Consider the following 20,079-nt stretch of genomic DNA (forward strand, 5'->3'; position numbering starts at 1 on the left):
TGCCTTGGGTGTGCAGAGGGTCGCTGGACGTTTGGCAAGTTTGTGGTGCCGGGGCCGCTACCGTGGATCCTCTTCTCGGCCTTTCTCTCTGGTGGTGTGTTCGCCAAGCGCCCGCGAGGTACTGCCCCCACCCTTGGCATCTCATGCACGCATACGTATGCACACACGCGTGCACACAGAGCCGCCCGCTGTGTCTCTGCTCCTTGGCTTCGGGGGACTTTGCACAGGTGACTTTGCTCCGAGTACCAGTTTCCAGCTCTGAGAAGTGGGGGAGTGGCTGTGAATGTGACCTGTTGATTTTCGCTGTGGCTTTAGGAGGAAGACCAGTAGAAGAGGGGTTCCCAGGACTGTGCAGCACAGTCTGGGTGCGGCCCAGACGCCCAGCCCAGGCAGAGATGCCAGTGGTCACTGCGAGCTGGCCAGGTGGGAGGCTGCCCAGCTGCTGGAAGCAGTGTGCCAGGCTGGGCTCCTCTGGCCTTCGAGTCTTGTGATTCTGTCCCCCGCAGGCCTCAAGCTGCTCAGAGCCCCACCTGGGGCAGCCATGACCCGCTGGATGTCCCTCAAGGCCTCCTGGCCACACAGACCTGCCCCTGGTGATCCGGTGGCCTGCTGCTGGCATCGGCGTGCCCCAGACCTGGCCACCTCCCTCTGGAAGGCCCAGGAGTCTAGGGCTGAGCTGTCTTCCTGGCACAGTCCACGGGGTTCCCACCACCACCGGCTCCTGGACCAGGCGGGAGCCGTGTCCACCACTATGGCCTGAGGCCTCAGCTCCTCAGACCCAGGGTGAGGCTGTCAGCTGCAGCAGCCATGGGGGAAGGATGGCAGCCTGAGCAGAGGCCGCCGCAGAGCCTGGGGTCCCCACGGTGGGAGGCCTTGTGTGAGACAGAAGTGGTTCTGCGCCCAGCTCTCCTGCCTAGTGGTTGTGTGGCTTTGAGGAAGTCACTTGACCTCTCTGAGCCGCCATCCAGAGCGTAGAAGTAGCCACGGTAGCTACCTCCTCGGGCTTCCGAGCGGGTGACACACGAGCGTTTGCTGACAGGTCTGGCCTGCTGTCCCTGTGGATGGATGAGCTGGTCCGGGCAGCAGGGAGCGCCCTGCACCTGCCAGACCTGGGGATGCGGTGGCTCCAGCGACTGGGCAGGCCCTGGGCGGGGTCTGCAGCCTGGCTGGCCGTGTGGGTTTGGAACAGAGGTCAGAGGTCACCCCGTCCCACAGACCAGGGCTGGGTCGCAGTGCTGCCGCCTCCTCTCTCCTGGCCTGGCCGCCCTGGACCTTCTCTGGGGCCTCAGTGTCTCATCACACGTGAGCACCCCGAGGCTCAGCTAGCTCTGACCTCGTCGGGTGACTGGTGGGGGTCGGGGGGCGTGGGGTCCATCCGTAGGGGGCGCAGGCCCACCTCTTCAGCACCCTGCCACGCCATTCCCGCGGGGCACCCGACGCGGACGGCCGGACGGCCTCAGTGCCCGCGGGGCCAAGTGGTGTCGGGGTCTCCGGTCTGCGGATGCCTCAGCCTGGCACTCACAGGCCAGCCCAGAGCCAGCGGGGCACCGGGGGAGGGGTGGCCACCGGCCTGCGCGTCTGGGGCTGGGGTGCCTGCCCCCAGCCGTGAGAACGGGGAGCGGCGCTGTGGAGTGTGCCCCGTGTGTGAGGACGTGCGCCGGCCCGGTGCTCCGCCGAGGGGGCCGAGGCTCCCCACCCGCTCTTGTTTAGCGCTGAGGAAGGCGGGGTGGCGGAGGCCCCCGGGCTGAGGTCCGGGGTCAGCGAGCCCTCTGGTGATGGGGTGGCCACGAGCACAGCATGTGGGCAGCGAGAGTGGGTGCCTGCGGGGACAGCGTGAGCCTCAGGAGGACGGGTGGGGCCCGGCTTGAGGCGTCTGTCAGGCCCAGGTCTAGGCCCTGGGGGTGAGACAGCAGTGAGCAAACAGCAAACCCCCCTGCGCTCAGGGACTCGCGGTCTCGTGGTGGAACGGTGGGTGCAGCCCCAGCGAGCCACTGCTGTCGTTATTACTGTCGTTACGAGGTCAGAGGCCGGTGCAGCGGGATTACCGTGGGGTCCCGGGTGGGGTGCACAGTTTGCCCAGGTGCAGGGGGGCCCTGAGACACCCTTGTGGCCTAGAAGCCAGGGCCTGGGAGGACGGTGTCCGGGTGGGCTTGGGGGCGAGCAAGGGCGAGACTGGAGGTGAGGTCTGAGGGGTCCCAGCAGAGGGCGCACTGACTCCTGGCGGCTGCCGTGGGCACTGGCACCGGCGTGGGAGTGGGGGGGCTGGCGAGGTGGCCGTCATGCTGCTCTCGGCGGGTGATGCCAGGGACTCAGGCCGGGAGGTGGGAGGAGGGGCTGGACCCTGAATATCTTTGCAGGCAGAGCCCTTGGTGGGGGAAAGGGAAACTGAGGAAGAAGCCAGGCTTCCCGTCTGGAGCAGCCGGGAGAGGGGAGGTGGCCGAGGAGCTGGCTGGGGTGAGGCCGGGTCGGGGCGGAGGCGCAGGTCGGGTGGCTGCTCTGCCGGCCTCACTGCCAGCCTGCTGTCCCCTCTGTTGCAGGAGCTGCCCCGCCTGGAGCCGGCCCGGGGGCAAGCTGGGGTCCCACCGCCCCCGCCCCCGGGATGACCGCATCTGGCCGTGCCAACCCCTACAGCATCGTGTCGTCCGAGGAGGACGGGCTGCACCTGGTCACCATGTCGGGCGCCAATGGCTTCGGCAACGGCAAGGTGCACACTCGGCGCAGGTGCCGGAACCGCTTCGTCAAGAAGAACGGCCAGTGCAACATCGAGTTCGCCAACATGGACGAGAAGTCGCAGCGCTACCTGGCCGACATGTTCACCACTTGCGTGGACATCCGCTGGCGCTACATGCTGCTCATCTTCTCGCTGGCCTTCCTCGCCTCCTGGCTGCTGTTCGGTGTCATCTTCTGGGTCATCGCCGTGGCCCACGGGGACCTGGAGCCGGCCGAGGGCCGTGGCCGCACGCCCTGCGTGCTGCAGGTGCACGGCTTCATGGCGGCCTTCCTCTTCTCCATTGAGACGCAGACCACCATTGGCTACGGGCTGCGCTGCGTGACCGAGGAGTGCCCGGTGGCCGTGTTCATGGTGGTGGCGCAGTCCATCGTGGGCTGCATCATCGACTCCTTCATGATCGGCGCCATCATGGCCAAGATGGCGCGGCCCAAGAAGCGCGCGCAGACGCTGCTGTTCAGCCACAACGCGGTGGTGGCGCTGCGCGACGGCAAGCTGTGCCTCATGTGGCGCGTGGGCAACCTGCGCAAGAGCCACATCGTGGAGGCCCACGTGCGGGCCCAGCTCATCAAGCCCCGGGTCACGGAGGAGGGCGAGTACATCCCGCTGGACCAGATCGACATCGACGTTGGCTTCGACAAGGGCCTGGACCGCATCTTCCTGGTGTCGCCCATCACCATCCTGCACGAGATCGACGAGGCCAGCCCGCTGTTTGGCATCAGCCGGCAGGACCTGGAGACGGACGACTTTGAGATCGTGGTCATCCTGGAGGGCATGGTGGAGGCTACGGCCATGACCACACAGGCCCGCAGCTCCTACCTGGCCAACGAGATCCTGTGGGGCCACCGCTTCGAGCCGGTCCTCTTCGAGGAGAAGAACCAGTACAAGATCGACTACTCGCACTTCCACAAGACGTACGAGGTGCCGTCCACGCCCCGCTGCAGCGCCAAGGACCTGGTGGAGAACAAGTTCCTGCTGCCCAGCGCCAACTCCTTCTGCTACGAGAACGAGCTGGCCTTCCTGAGCCGCGACGACGAGGACGAGGCAGACAGAGAGCAGGACGGCCACGGCCCCCAGGCCAGGCGCGACTTTGACAGACCCCAGGCCGGCACCGCCCTCGATCAGCGGCCCTACAGACGGGAGTCCGAGATCTGAGCCGCCAGCGGCCAAGGTGCAGCATCCGCCCCGCCGGGGAAAGGCCCCGAGTCCCGCGAGGGCCCCGGGCCAGAGCGGAATGGGCTTGGGCCCTGGTTGCAGACTCAGTAGCGTTTTAGATGTTTTACGTTTCTTCACAGCGGCCTGGGAATGTTGGTGGAAAAGTGGGTGGCCTGAGTGGCCTCTGAGGCCAGAGCAGGCCTGGGGGCGGGGAGGGCCACAGGAGCTGGGGGCTTCTGCCTCAGGGGGGAGCCACAGCCTGTCCAGAAGCGGCTCACCAGCTGCCCGGCCTCTGTGGGCGAAGGCCGGCGGGCTGCAGTGCACCTCGCTGGTTTTTAACTTGGGGAGAAACACCGGGTTTGGGCTTTCTCGACCTTAGTTTAAGACTGTTTACAAAAAAAAAATTAACATGTGATTGAAAAAAAGTTTTATAATTTGAGGGGGGGTGGGAAAGGACAATTAGAATTCCATTAGTCTGCCAGGATGCAAGTAGCTGGGGGGGTTTCCAGAAGGTCGCCGAGGCTGGGCTGGCCTCTCTTCCATGAAGGCCGGGCACGTGCCCGACGCCGCGGCCTGAGGGCAGGCATGGAGGTCAACCGCACCTCCCCACCCCGCTGTGCTTTATGCGCACGGGGTGAACTGGATTTCCTTTGGGATGGCAAAACTAAGACCTTGTTAATGATCATAACAAGAGCTTTTCGGCGTCACTGGGGTGGGAGTCAGGGCCGGGAAGAATCCAGTCTGAGCTTTTTAAGTTTGACTCTGTACCTCCTTTGAGGTGCATCTCAGGGCCGGGATGGGACCTGCCTGCGGTGGAAGGTCTGCTCCCCCCCTCCCCCCAGCCCCACCCCCCCTCCACGACCCCAGCCCGCCGGATTCTCCCTCCTTTTCTGCCCTGTGGCCTCCATCCCCTTCCCCAGAGAGGGGCAGCTGGGGAACGTAGGGGTGGCTCCATGGGAAGGGGGGCCAGCTTCCCCGACTCCAAGGAAGTGTTTCAGCCCAGTCCCCACGGGGCCCAGCATGAGTCGTGCCTTAGAGACCCTGGGGGGGGGTCTGGCTCCAGTTGTCACTGTTTTTATGGGACTCACCCGTCCTCCCTGCTGCCCCCGACTCCACCATGGCCCTCTGTCTGCGGAGGCCAGGCCGGGCCGGCACCCCATCCCCCCGAGGTGGGCAGCAGAGGTGAGCCTGGGTGGGGCTTAGCCAGGCTGTGCCCTGGTGCCGAACGCACAGGAACGTCCTAGGAGAGCCGTGGGCTGGTCAGCACACACGTCTGGGCACCTCGGTCAGCTGGCGTCTGGGCACCTCGGTCAGCTGGTGGCTCGGGCCCCCTGATTTGTCACTGGCTCTTGCCTCCGCCAGCCCAAGAGCTGCCCAACGCAGGCTCGTTCCTGGCGAAGGGAACAGCCGTCAGGGCGGCGCCTGGGCCCTTCCCAGGGCTGCTGAGAGTGTTTTCCTCACAAATGACCAAGCCGGTCAGTCATTAGAGAGCCCCAGCCTGCCTGTCCAGGCTGGCGCGGGACAGCTCACCACCAGGAGACGCCAGGGCTCCGGCCCAAGTTAGGAGACAGAGGCCGAGTGCAGATGGGCGAGGGGCAAGGAGAGGCCAGGGGCTGCAGTGGGGGCTTCTGCCTCTCCCCTCCTCCAACCCCTGCAACAGCGGGAGGCCTGGCCCTAAAGTCAGGGGCCGTGCAGGGTCCGGGCACCGGCTGTGTATTCCCACCCAGAAAGCCCTGCCCTGGCCTCAGACGCCACCCTAACTTCCGGTCAGGAGGAGTCAGAAGGGTCAACCCGAGGCAGGTGGAGGCCTCGTTCCTCTCAGGATCCGCTGGACAGGCCTCTGCTCCTTCCTGGCCTGAGCCCCTGCTGCCTCAGCGTTAGTCCTGGGCGGTGATGCGGAGTCTCTGTGGTTGCCGGGGGGGTGGCAGGTGGCCCTGGTCGCTCGGGGCTGGCACGTGGTCCCGTTGGGCCAGCCCTCCACTCACCCCACCAGGGCAGAGCCCCGGGGCCCTGGGTCCCCCAAGGCCCGAGCTGTCTCGGGTGGCCGGGGGCGCTTCCTCTCAGGCCTGTCCCCCTCCCAGGCCCACGCCGGACGGCTCAGGCCGCAGACCCTGCAGGAGGGCCTTCCCGAGCTGCCTTTCATCTCTCACCAAAGGCAGATGCTGCGTTTTCAAACTCCGCTGCCCTCTTTTTGCCTCCTCTGTGTGTATTTATTTATTTATTTATTTATTTATTTATTGCTTGTGCTAAAGACCAAAATAGCCTCCCTCCTTAGTGCCCTTGAAGCGGGAGGGCGGATGGGAGGAGCCGTGTGTGCAGAGGCAGGATCACGTGGCCCCTGGGGCGCGTGTGCCTGTGTGTGGGGCGTGGAACATGTGAACCCAGCGAGTGTGCGGTGTGCCATGTGTTGTGTGTGCGCTGAGCACGTGTGTATGTTAACGTGTGGCCTGTGTGCTGAGCGGGTGGGTGTACAAACCTGCTTCTGACCCCGCCGGCGCCCCCTGCCCCCCCCACCCCGTACCTACTGGTGCTGTGTCACCCAGCCCCGGCAGTGGTATTTGCAGGAAGTTTCTCGACAGCCTGGACCCAGTGGTGCAGAGGCTGGAGCTGGCTGAGGCGCCCTCTGCCCTGAGACACTGAGCTGCTTACGTGGGGAGGGGCCTGGGGACAAGATACGTGTGTGAGCACCGAGGCATGAATTCCTGTGTGGAATCATCTCATCCGTGTGCCAGTGAAACGTGTCCAATTGTGGCTTTTCCTGTAAGTGCACGAGTGTACGTGGGAGTGCTGTGCAGACGTGTGCCCACGACGATCTCTGTACATGTGTGACCTGGGCTGATGGTGTCTATACACGATGTGTACATGTGTGTAACTGCACACAGGCTCACACAGTTCTGTGTATATCTACCCATAGGTCTGTTTGTGTGCTCGTTGTGTATGCAGGCGTTGGTTTAAATGTTTACCAGGCTGTGGGGCTGGGCACACAGTACTCAGGACGGACACCGGCCGTGGTCCCACCAGCCCTCTGCCCCGATTCTGTCCACGTGGGCAGGCGTGGAGCACGTGTGACAGGATGACGCTTCTGTGTACCTGGGCACAAGGTACACGTGTGTGTGAGGACATGGCCTCCAAAGGCGAGCGTTTGCACGCAGTTGCACGTAGGAGGCCTGTGTGCACTTGTCCACGAACGCACGTGCGTGTGTGTGCCGGGCTCCGTCAGCAGGGCTGCTGTCTGCCTGCTGGGGGTGGCGTGTGTGCGTTCGCGGACCCGCCCGGGTCCCGGAGGTTGTGCGTCCAGATGGGCGAGTGTCTCAGAGCACGGCGCCCCCTGCCCCCCACCCCACCCCCCTGCCCCGTACCTGCGGGCGCTGTGCCACCCAGTCCCTGCCGCCCTAGGGTCCTGGTGGGGGCAGGGGGCCTGGTGGGAAGGAGGCCCCTGCACAGGTCAAATCGATGTCAAATCTATTTTAAATGGTGAAACTGGAGAATTTTCATGTTATTTTCAATACACAGCAGTATCTAAAGACGTAGGCCACAAGACTAGACCGCATTAAACCATTTTGATCTCTCGGAGTGCCACTGCGTGCAGACGTGTGTTTGAAAGGCCCCGCCTGACCGGCGGGGGAGGGGAGAGAGGACAGAACTGGCCTCCTCGAGGACCCCCGCGTGCTTTTCAGGCCGTCGCACACGCCCTCACCCTCCCGCACCCCGCCACCACCGTCCTCTCCACACGGCCCGGGTGTGCCAGACCGCCCGCCTTGCCTGGACTTGCGCCCCTGCCTTGCCCTCCCCGGGCCCGTGCCTCCCCTTTCCTTTCTTCTGCAAGGGTTTGATGAGGGCAGGGCAGGCGCGGTCTGGGCCCCCAGCTCGAGGCAGCCCTGCTTCTCACCGGCGGACAGGAAGCCGGGTGGCGTGCGGGCGCTGGGGCGATGGCGCCGGAGGGCAGGCAGGTGCCGCCGTCGGGGAGAGCAGCGTGCACGTGCACGTGCACAGCCCGTTCCGGGCAAAGGAGAACGTCATCGCCCCGAGGGCTTCGGTGGCTTCTGGAAGTAGCCCCCAGGGAGAGAGTCCTTCCCTTTGCCCAAACGTTCCCTGAGTGGAGACCTCCTCTGTGTCAGTGAAGGACCGGGGCCCTCACGCCGTGGGGTCCAGGTGACATCCCAGACCACAGGATAAGAAGCCGGGTGACGGGAGGAGCTGGGGTGTTTGCGAAGACTTCTTGGCGGATGTCCCGTGAGTCGGACCTGGAGATGCTCGGCCTTATGTGGGCGGGGCTTTCCCTGCCTGGCCCTGAAGCTTCCCCCGCGACCCCAATACCGGAGTCTAAGCCAGTTGTGGCCTCCCCCGCTCCCCGGAGAGCTATTTCCACAGCACTGACAGGTCCGGCCTCTGGGCAGGAAGACCTGGCCCCGGCGGGAGCTCAGGAGTCCCTTGGGGCCCGTCCTGGCTGGGACTCCGGGTCAGACGCCAGGCCGCGCACTTGCTCAGTGATCTTGAGAAGTGGGTCCCCGCCCCGCCCCGGCCCCAGTCTCTCCGTCGGTGGAAAAGGGTGTTCCCAACAACGGCCAGCCTGCAGACTTGTTGAAAAGAATGGAGAAGAGAAGCCCTTTGTGCAGCGAGTGCTTTGGACCCCTGCCCTCCTGTGTGGACACAGGTCTTCGGGTAGGGGCGACGCGGCCAGGTCCCCTCTGTGCGTGGCCGTCACCACTGGCTCCCTCTGCACTTTCCTGCCTCCTTGAGGATGAGAGAATCCGCATGAAAACCGGTACATGGGGTGGGCGGGCAATCAGGACCAGGGCCTGAGGAAGTCAGTTCAGGGTCAGCGAGGGACTTGCCCAAGGGCAATGGGAGGGTAGTTATCTGAGCTGGGGTCGGAGCTAGGCCTCAAGCCCCCAGCCCCCACTGCGGACTTCACGTCTGCTCCTTTGACCCAGATGCCTCAGGGATAGCCCGGCCAGAGGGTCTGCCCCGGTTTATCCTCCCCGGGTCCACCTCCTGTGACTTGGGAGGAAGTCGGAAGTGGGCTTCTCTTCAGTGTCAAGGGGCCAAGGTCAGAGCGGTGGGGTCTCAAAGGGCACCCCCATCCCCCCACGGCCCACCCTCCACCCAGGACCAGAGGGGTCTCAAAACCAGAATCAGGCCTCTTGACCCCGCTGCCTGAAACCCCCCCTGTCTTCCTTGAACACTGGAACTAAGGTCCCCACTGTTTCTCCAGCCCTGGAATCCTGCCCATCCTGCCCCCTCCTCTGCTCCAGACACCCTGCCTCGCTCTAGCTCCTTGAGAGCACGTTTTTGCCCCTACCCCAGGACCTTTGCAAGGGCTGGTCCCTCTGCCTGGATCCCTCTTCCCCCAGACCTGCCTCCCACCCTTCCCGGCCCCCGTGCAGAGGCTCCCCAAGGGCAGGGATGGCCGTGTCTCTCGTCCACTCCTGGGTGCCCAGTGCCAAGAGCAGGGCTAGGCCCTGTGTATTCGTCTGACGGATGGTGGGTGGATGGAGGGCAGGCCCTGTGGGCTTCACCACCCAGAGAAGTGTCTTCAGGCCTCACCAACCTGCAGCCCCGCCTTCACCTTCCCACTGACCCAGCTGGGCATAGCCTGGCCACCAGCCACGCTGAGGAGAGAGCAGCTCGGCCTGGGGCAGGAAGGGTGGAGAGCTTGGTGCTACGGGGGATTTGAGCCCACCGAGGGCTCCGGGCCCTACTTTCTTCCCTCTCAGCGCTGCCGAGAAAGCACAGAAGCGGGCTATCCTTACCCAAGCCTGGACTGGGGCCTCGAAGGCCTTCTGCCTCCTAAATGCTCATGACGGGCCAGCTCTGGGCCTCAGTTTCCCTACGTGAGAAATGGGAGCTCCACCCATTCCTTCAACAAGTGTTTACGAATTGCCACTGTGTGCCGGGCAGGCATTGGCCCTCTGGGAGGAGGCAGGACAGGCCCAGCCCCTGACGTCCGTCTAGGGGCTCAGGGGACAGGCGTTCAACAGTGTGAGTCCCCAGAAGTAGAGCCCAACAGGGATTCGTGTGCCCGTGATTCACTGGGGGGTTGGGGGCAGGGAAGCAGCAGAAGCAGGGGAGGAGCTGAAGGGCCGAGGTGGGTCCAGCCGACGGCCAGCTGGCCAGACCCTGGGCTCGGGAATGTGAGCTGCCCCGCCTGCCGGCGGGGGCTGGGCTTTTGTGCCCTCAGCAGCCAGCCTGTGGCTACTGCCACCCTGCCGAGCGGGGAGGTGCAGCCTCTCAGCCGTTTCGGGCCAGGGTGGCTCCTGTTGGCCCAGAGTGGTTCTCCAGGGAGGGGGCAGCTGAGCGCCATTAGCAAACGACACAGCACCCGGGCGCCGGGCTCATCGCGGTAAAGGGGTCCAGGTGGCGCACAGCCACGCCTGCTGCAGCGGTAGCGATGCAGCGCGGTCCCCGAGTGAGGGCCACGAGAGGGTGCCGTGGGTCAGGCAAGGGGAGGCCTGTGGCAGGGACCGAGGCGGGGGTCCTCCAAGGAAGTGACGTTTTCTCTGAGATCTGAAGGGTGGGTAGAGGTTTGCCAGGTATGTGGGGAGGAGCTTCCCAGAGAGAGAGAGAGAGAGAGAGAGAGAGAGACCGGCACCAGCAAAGGCCCTGGGGTAGGAGAGCACAGGGAGAAGCAAAAGGAGCCGCTTGGCTGCGGCAGGGAAGACCACCCAGGGCCCGTGGGCCCCACGCAGGGCCCGGCCTCCTTCCCCAGCACTCAGCTTCCCTCGGGCCTCCCTGGCAGCCTTGCTGCATCGCCCTCCTCCTCCTGCAAAGTCAGCCTCTCCGGAGCGGGAACTTCGGTTCCATCTTGTTCGCGACGGAGACCCAGCACCCAGAACACCGGTGCCGGCACCCTGTAGGGGCTCAGCTTTGGCTACTCCCGCGAGATGTGAAAGAAATGCGGGAGGTAAATGTCAGTAGCTGTTCTTGGCCTGTCCTGCGAGGGGCCTGGGGCCTTGCCGCAGGGCTGGCCGGGGTGGGAGGGTCCAGGAGGCCTCGTCCGTGTCAGCCCAGGCTGTGGAGTGCCGGGGAGCCACTGCCTGCAGACTTTTAAATTTTCCTATGCCGTGGTCTTCTCAGAATAACATTTTGAAATGCACAAAATGAAATACCTGTGGTTGCAGAGGAAACCCATCCTCGTGCAAAGCAGTTACCAAAAGACAAACGAAAAAATTTGTGGGATATTAATAACCACATTTCCTCACTAACCGCTGATGCCAGCTTCCTGGTGGTGAGCACAGCCTCACTGTCGGGGGTCCCAGAAAGTCACTGACGAAGAACGCCCCCCCCCCCCCCCCCCCCCCCCCCCAGGCAGCAGAATTGCCTCCATCCATAGACGAAGAGGATGGCTAATTTCCATCTGAGGTGAGCAGCACGGAGACGGGCACGTTTCTCGTCCCGGTACACATGCCCCCGGGTTTTCCCCTGAGCCCCGGTGGGCGTGCGGGCCCGGGTTCAGGCCCTGCAGGCCCAGTGGTTTGGAGACAGGCTTACTGCTGTCAGGCAGGACAGGGGAACTTTGCCGGCAGAGGCCCGAGAATAAATACCGTAGGCTTTGTGGCCGTGAGGTCTCTGAAAGCGGCGTGGCTCTGTGGTGGCATGAAAGCAAACCCGTTAGTTATTAGTTACTGTGTTCAAATAAAACCTCATTTATGGACGCTGACATCCGAATTTCATATATTTTTCACATGGCGCAAACTATGACTCTTCCTTTGATTCTGCCCCCACCCCACAATCATTAAAAAAATGCAAAAACCATTCTTAGCTAAAGGGCCATACAGAAACAGGCTGTGGGCTACACCAGAACCTCCCCGAGGGCTTCTTTAAACTCACAGCGCTGTGAGTTCTGATTCATCTAGCCGGTGGCAGTCCCCAGATGTGCATTTCTAACAAGTTCCCTCACCTTGAGAACTGCTGTTAATTCTGCCTGGGGGATGGAGCCCCGGAGCTTTGCGTGTTGACCCCCAGCCCTGGCTCCCTCACACGGTTATAACCCATTCCGGGTAGGTGGCCGGTGTTCCCTACAGAGGTGTCGAGCTGAGGTAGCCCCTCTCTGATGGAGGAGAGGAAAAAGATTGTTTTCCCGTCTATCCTCCTGGGTCCTTCAGCTGGTACCCTGCAAAGTGGACTGACAAAAGACAGATGAACAAGGAAAAAACAAGCAGGAGTTTATCAGCATATCCATAGCACATACACATGGGAGAACTCAGGGATGAGTGGCGGACAAGGATGGTTAGGACTTAGAATCTCAACAGTGCTTTGCAGATGAGGAAACTGAGATTCAAGGAAAAGAAGGAGTGGTCCGGCCTCTCAGTGCTCAAGCCAGATCTCTGCACCTCGTTTTTGATGCACCCTTTCTCTCCCTCACCTCCCTCTCTAGTGCAATACCCTGACCTTTTACATTTTTAAAATTTGTTTTCAGCCCCAATACGTTTCTCCATCCCGCTGCCACCACCCGGTCCAGGCCACTGTCATCACTGACTTGGATGACTTCAGTTATCTCCTCTCTGGTACCCTGGGCCCCCTCGCCCTTCTCTACCTGCACAAAACTATTAGAGTCCCCTGGGTTTTGGTTCTGGGTGACCTGGGCTCCCTGACCCTGATGGGTCCACTAGGGTACTGCACGAAGGCTCTTCCAGCAGGCAGAGAGCTTGGCTGGGCCCAAAGGAGCACACGAGTTGCCTGGATCCTGGCACCATCCTCTCTGAGTGACCTGCCAGCCCCAGACCCTCCTGGAAACCTCAGTTTCTGACACATGAGGAATGATGCTCTCTGAGGCCCTGAGTCAGGCTCGCATGCTGAAGGGCTCTTCCTTCCCCTTCCTGGATCAATGCTCCTTCAGTGCTGAGGCCTGGGACTGTCCTTATTCCCTAGTGAGGCCCAGTGCAGAAAGTGAGCTGGAGCTTGGAGACCGCAGCCCTGGGCCAGGGCAGGGCCCGAGGTTATGTACTGTACAACCCCAGGGTGCCACTCACAACCTACTCAACCGTGCACAGCAATGGCAACCGCTGAGGCCTCTTGCCTCTCCTTGCTGCCCGCAGGCTCCATGGGGAGGGAGCCACAGCACGTGTGGGATGCCCGGGGCCCAGATGGGAGCTGCTACTGCAGACACCGACAACGTTTCTTTGTGAACCTACTGGCTAGCTGGAAAGTGAAAGGGTGGTGCGGCCTCATTCCAACACACACACATAACCACATACAGACCCACACATACACATGCACACACACCTAAAATGTACACAAACACATACACGCACTAAACACACACAACAGTGTACGTCGTATTACACAGTAGTGCAAAAGGAGCAGCCCCTGATGCGTGCACCAGCGTGAAGGGGCCTCACGGTCACAGATGGAGACTTGCTCGAGTTCTAGGATAGACATGAGTCTGTGGGAGGTTGCCTGTGGGAGCAGGTGGGCCAGTAACTGAGTGCTGGGGGTAGAACTTGGCGGATTTGGGCTCAGAGAACAGGCAGCACCTGGATCTGGAGGGACGGCCCGACAAGGAGAGGTTTTGGGTCCATGTGTCCTGCCCAGCAAAGAGCAGGTTTTTATCAATATGTGCATCGCACACACACACGGGACAACTCGGTGAGGAGAAAAAATAGATATATATGTATATAGATAGACAGACAGAAAAAGCAGACACAGAGACAGATAAAGTGACAGAACAAAAAACATACAGCCTGATAGATGGACAAAGAGAGAGAATCAGGAGGACGGACAATAAACAGATATATTAACAAAAAGACAGATAGAAAGACAGATGGACAACACAGAAAGACAGGCAGGACAGGTGGACATGTACACACACATCTGTACATAGAGTCATACACACACAGACGTAGATACAGAGAGAGATGCACAGCCAGTGGAACGGAGGGGCACACGGCATTTTTTTCTCTCTTTTTTAAATTTTTTTCTGCCTTTGAACAGAGTTCCTCTACTGGGGCCTCTGGGGACGAGGCGCTGTGTGGGGCACGGGGCCCGAGAAAGCCACGCCCACAAGAGGCGGCGCCATTATGAGCTCACTGTTGACTGGGAGCCTTGGATTCTGGGTGAAACGTTTTGATGACTTCGAATGACGTGAAGGGCAAAACGATGTAGCTCTGACATCTCGTGTGGGATCAGAGCGCTTTCTGCCCTTTGAATATTTGACTAAGGATATACATCAAGGATTGTCATATTTTTATTTGTGCTTGTTGTGTGTTTAAGAGGAAACATCCAGAAAAATTCTACCCTGCAGCCTTTTTCCTGGAATATATCTACTGGAACCAGCAGAGGGCAGGAAATCATTAGTCACTAGATGGTGTTGCTTGGCCTGTGGATAGTAAACTCAAGGTTTTCTTGTGTCTTTGCTTCTTGAGCATTTGGTTAGTCAACTCCAGGACCTGCGCACACCCATCCACCCTTTAATGAACGTGCCGAGTCGTCAGTATTTATAGCACTCAGAGTCTGCGCTCTTTCTTAGCAATGAGATATCAGAGGACACAGCTGTTCTTCAAAGCAGGGTGGAAAATCAACGAATATCCACTCAGTATTAACTTTATGGATGGTCCAATGGGGTTATATTGGATAGAATAAATAACAACCTGGAATGAATATCCTACTGAGATGACCAACTTTAAGCTTATTCTTTTTCCTTTATATTGCGTCATTTACTAAATTCTGCATTCACAGAAATAAGTTGGCTGTTCAGAAAGAACGACTTTTGGAAGATAAGGAATCAAAGTGTATCTGAGCTCGTTACAATCGACGACCCCCCAGCAATGTGGTCTCTTCGTCCAATTGCTGGCAACAATTAGACATGTACTCACCAGTATTTACGGGTGACCCCTCACACCTCCCCCCCCCCCCCCCCCCCCGTCATCTCTAATGTAATTTGCAATTACAAATGCATCCTTAAGTTTTTACGACTTTGGAATAAGTAGGGATAGGCTGATCTTATCATACGAATAAGATCAATCATGTTTCTCTTTGAACACGGAAATTACGAAACAGAAGTATTCCCATTAAAATTAGCTTAGAGTCAATAAAGTCTGCTGGAATACTGATGAAAGTGAAGAGTTAAGAAACAAACAGGAGGACTCAGGCTAGAACACCGAGCAGACCGTACGGTGCTTCAGGTAAAGGAAGGCCCTCTGTGCCCTCTTAATGAACCTCACCCTGTCCCAAAGCTAGACACACTTGTATTCTCTATTGGGCTTTGCCAGTTTCTGGACCGCCAAGCAATGCAAACACACATTAGGTACCTGGTTTTGTTTTTTGTTTTTTTTTTTTTTCCTTTTTTTGCGGTAGGCGGGCCTCTCACTGCTGCGACCTATCCCGCTGCGGAGCACAGGCTCCGGACGCGCAGGCTCAGCGGCCATGGCTCACGGGCCCAGCCGCTCCGAGGCATGTGGGATCCTCCCGGACCGGGGCACGAACCTGCGTCCCCTGCATGGGCAGGCGGACTCTCAACCACTGCGCCACCAGGGAAGCCCCAGGTACTTTTTTTTTTTTTTTTTTTAAAAGTATACATTTTTTTGTTTGATTTTTTTTTTTTTTTTTTTCTTTTTTTGCGGTAGGCGGGCCTCTCACTGCTGCGGCCTATCCCGCTGCGGAGCACAGGCTCCGGACGCGCAGGCTCAGAGGCCATGGCTCACGGGCCCAGCCGCTCCGCAGCACGTGGGATCTTCCCGGACCGGGGCACGAACCCGTGTCCCCTGCATCGGCAGGCGGACTCTCAACCACTGCGCCACCAGGGAAGCCCCCCAGGTACTTTTTCATATCTAGCTTTTCCACTCAAGGTTACGTCTGTGAAACTCATCCGTATTATTTCATGCAGCAATCATTCATTTCATCATTGCTATGCACTATTGTTTGAATATATCAAAATATATGTATCTGTTCGATTACTGGCGTAAAATTTTTAATTGTCTAATTTTTCTAGCTTTTGCGTACTTGAACGTCTTTTTGTGGACATAAGCCATAATCTCTGTTAGGCTGTGTCAGAGGGGGTATGTATGTATGCTCAGCTGTCTAGATACTGCCAAGCAGTTTTCCAAAGTTGTTGTACTAATTTACACTCCCATCAGCAATGCTTATCTTGCCAGTTTTAAAATATTTTATTTAGTCTGTTTAATTTTAGTCATTCTGATGTGTGTGCTGTATATGACATATTCATTTGAATCTCCTGAACAGCAATGCTGTAGAATTGGCTGTCCGAGGCTTCTTAGCCATTTGCATATCATCTTTTCTGAAGGGCTTGTTCAAACTTTTGATTATTTTTAATAATCTCTTTAAAAAGAAAATTGATTTGTAGCAGTTCTTTAGACGTTCTGGGTATGCATCCTCTATGGGATAAATGCATTGCAAATACATCGTTCCCGTTTGTGTCTATTGTTTTTACCTAAAGTTCTTAATCTTAACTAAGTCCAATTTAGCAATCTTTTACTTTATGGTTATTGCATGTTTTGGGTCCCATTTGAGAACGCTTTTCTGACACCAAATTCACAGATGCTGTAACAGAAAGAGAACACACTCCTGTGTTTTCTTTGAGAACCTCTGTAATCCCACCTTTCGCCTGGGCAGGAGCTTCTCCAAGGTCTGCGTCCCGGCTCTGAGTAGCCCTCTGCCTGCCCAGCCACAGAGGTCTCAGCGCAGCCAGGTGACGGCCCTTCCCCAAGGGCAATGGGCTCTGGAGCCCGAGCCCCGTCCTTTGTTCCTGCGACCTCGCGGGCGGCGCCAGCTCCCCGAGTGGGGTGTTTCTTGTCTCTGGTCCCCCCTGCGAGCTTCTCCAGCTCCCTACGTGCACTGGACAATGAAGAAACCATTACTAACCTGGAAAATGTAAACTGAAGCTACTTGCAGTTCTTGTTACCTGTCTGATGGGTAACAACTGAGAAGATCAGCAATATCTAGGGGTGGTCAAACCATGGGTAAATATATATACTTCTACACTATTTTGAGTACATACGAGTGCTAGTTTTTGAGGAGCCATTCGGCAGTACATGGTCATATTACAATGTGTATGGATTTGACCAGTAACTTTTCCTTCATGCCACCCCTGCCTCTAGAGAAAGACGCTCACCTGAGTAGGAAGACTCTTACTGGCACGATCACCTACACGTGGTTTGGATGTAAATCGTCATAACAGGACAGTTGTCAAACTGGCACCTCCGATGTACAACATGAGGTGAATCTGTACGGACCGAACAGGACAGCTAGGGTATGAAAGTGTTGATCTGTACAGAGAAGCATCTGGTATAATTGTATAAAATGATGGCCCACACATTATCTTGTCCTGCTGAGAGTTCCAGGCACTAACCACCCAGTTCAGTAATGAGTGGTGCCCTAGGTCATCTGATGTTTGTAGGGGACCGGAGCTCTCGTGAGGATGCTGCTGGACCAGGGGACCACCCAGCTGTGTGGCCCCTGCACCACGACCGCTGGCCAAGCCCATAAATTCAACACTGCTCAAAATCTTTACTTGATTGTTCTGGTCACCCTGATCATGCCGTGAGCAAGCATGTCCCCGGGTAGTCTGAGGGCTGGGACACAGGATATAAGGAGCCTGCTGAAGGCCCAGCAGGCAACGCACAGCGGCGTCCGGGACAGCTGGCGACACGGAGAAGTCTGCCTCCCAGGGTGGCTGCCCCTGCTGCTGCTCCTGTGATTATGTCATTTCACAGAGCAAAGGGATTTTGCGGATGTAACTAAAGTTCCTCATCAATGACCTTCGGAGGGATAAGACCCTGGTGGGCCTAATCTAATCACACGAGCCCTTGCAAACTGACTGCTGTCTCTGGCTACAGGCACAAGGGCAAGTCCGGAGCGCCAGGAGCTCAGCGGAGAGGGAGCTGAGCTGTTAGGTGTAAGCGATTAAAGCCACAAGCCGCAAATGGAAGTGCTAAAGCTTTAATCACTTACTGTGATGAACGATGCACGCATCTACAGCTGTTCTGTTTCCCCCCAGGAAATGGTGCGCCTGTTGAGGGCTATGCAGAGCAGAGCCTCGTAGGGGCCGTCTTACTGCAGGGGGAGGCCCAGCAAAAGGCTCTGTCGGTTCTACGGACCCAAGGATGAGGGTGGGTGTGAGGGGGTGGGCTCGGGGTGGAAACGTTCTGGGTGCCAAGTCAGAGTGGGGAAAGTGCCTTCAAGGTTTCCCCTCCTCCCCGAAGACGCCTCATAGAGGCGCCTGGAGAAGACCCCTGTCCAAGGCTTCAGATAAAGGGACCTGGGAACGGAAGTGCTGGGGCTAGAAATGTACATCTGTGAAGAGCAGTGCGAGCCAGGGGGCCTGAGTCCTTGACTGTGTAGGGGAGCAAAGTCTGTCATCCCAAAATGTATCTCTCTGGCATGAGGATTCATTTAGGCTGATTATTTTAAGAAACAGAAGACTCAGGAAGTGTTTTTTTTTGTTTTTTTTTTTTACCTCCCTCTTAGCTGCCTGTTGAATTTAGATAAAGGGTCTGTTCCTGGAACAGAGCTGTCACCAGAGAAATCTGCAAAGAACGTGGGTTATGTGTGGTGGGGAAACTCAGCAGAGCCTGGAGACCAGAGTCCAGTCTGCGTCCCACTGCCTCAGCAGGGCCCAGGAAACGGTGATTTACCAAACATCTGCTTTTCTGTCACCAGGTGAACTGACTGCATTCCCTTTGAAGCCCCAAATCCCACCCGACATCTTCTATGGTCTTTAGCTGAAGATGGTATTTAAGGTGAAGGTTTGGCCATTGGCGAGTTACTCAGTTTCCCTGGGTCTCTCCCATATATACATGTTATTAAACTTCGTTTGATTTTCTATTGTTAATCTGCCTCGTGTCAATTTAATTCTTATACCAACCAGAAGAATCTAGAAGCGTAAAGGAAAATCTTCCTCCCGGACAGCTATTTCATTATATTTATATATATATATTTATATGTATATATACGTGTCTCACATTTTCTTTATCCACTCATCCATCGACGGACACGGGTTGTTTCCATATCTTGGCTTTTGCGAGTAACGTGGCCGTGAACGTGGGGCACAGATATCTCTTTGAGATACTGATTTCATTTCCTTTGGATATATACCCGGAAGTGGGATTGCTGGGTCATATGGTAGGTCTTTTCTAATTTTTTAAGGTACCTTCCTACTGTTTTCCACAGTGGCTTCACCAATTTACACTTCCACCAGCAGGTGCACAGGAGTTTCCTATTCTCCCAAGTGAGCGTTTTCAATCTGGGGAGATCGTCAGTGATGCCTCCACAGAACCTCCCTGCTGGTTCCTTCTGGGTCCGAGCACCAGACTTCCCAGCATCGCTGCCTTGGAAGAGACCTGTGGGCCAGAGGGAGCTTGTTCTGCAGAGAGAAGCAAAGGCTGTGGGGATGAGATGCAGGACCCGTGTGGGGAGGGGCAGGGAGGCATCACCACCGCCTTCAGCTGCAGCTCGTTGAAGGGCCCTGGAGGGTGCAGACACGGCCTGGTGCTGTCTTGAGGGCCACATCTGAAGAGTCTGCCTTGAGGGGTTTACTCCATGTGGGTGGCTGGGGTCTCAGTGAAGTCTTGGGGGCACTGGAGTCCATTGCAGGCTGCTGGGAGAGCAGCCCCAAGTCCCCCCTGCCCTGGGCCTGTCTCCTCCATGCTGGTGGACACCCACCCTGGTCCCAGATGCACACCTACCCTGAAAACACCTGCTTCACATGCTTTCAGACTGGAAAACATCTGATTTGGACTTTCCTGGGTAAGTCAAAGTTCCTCTTTCATTTTTACCTACGTTAGCCATTATTTCAACGAAGCATGTCCCTTGTGGCTGGGGGACTGAGGTCTCTAAGAATAAAGGACCATAGTTGAAAGGTTTTTCCTCTTCTTCCCGTGCCCCTACCATGTGATCATGAACTTGTAGAAATAAGTTGGCAACTCATGTGTGTCTTTTGCTGCATCCAGAGAGATGGTTGTATCCATGCTCTAGCATGTGAGTAGATATGCACGCGTAGAACATTGCTTCCGGCTGTCACCTGCTAATAATAGACATCTAGTAAATGCTAGCTTTTTATTCAGTGGCTACAATGCACGTAAGTCGATCTTTAGGATAATGAATGTGACAGGTGTTGTATGTTCTTTATCAAGACACTTTGCAATGCCTTTTAAAATAAATGTGTTAAATTCTATAATTAATTTACCTAGACCTCGTTAGCGGGCTGACATTTTCAGTCAATAAAGAGCAGTAAGGTCTTC

At 57.5% G+C, this 20,079-nt stretch overlaps 1 protein-coding gene across 1 annotated transcript in view; it reads left to right on the forward strand.

The window, feature by feature from the left end:
• KCNJ12 (potassium inwardly rectifying channel subfamily J member 12) overlaps positions 1–4,287 on the forward strand; it is a 33,582-nt gene extending 29,295 nt beyond the window's left edge. Inside the window, exon 3 of the mRNA XM_027131340.1 lies at positions 2,538–4,287. Within this exon, the coding sequence (XP_026987141.1) occupies positions 2,600–3,883 (1,284 nt within the window). The 5' untranslated portion in view covers positions 2,538–2,599 and the 3' untranslated portion in view covers positions 3,884–4,287. The remainder of the gene's footprint in view (positions 1–2,537) is intronic.
• Positions 4,288–20,079: the final 15,792 nt, after the last annotated feature.

This window comes from Aethalodelphis obliquidens, unplaced genomic scaffold (genome assembly GCF_003676395.1).
Source record: "Aethalodelphis obliquidens isolate GAN/ISIS:26980383/991018 unplaced genomic scaffold, ASM367639v1 scaffold38, whole genome shotgun sequence".
Taxonomy (NCBI): domain Eukaryota; kingdom Metazoa; phylum Chordata; class Mammalia; order Artiodactyla; family Delphinidae; genus Aethalodelphis; species Aethalodelphis obliquidens.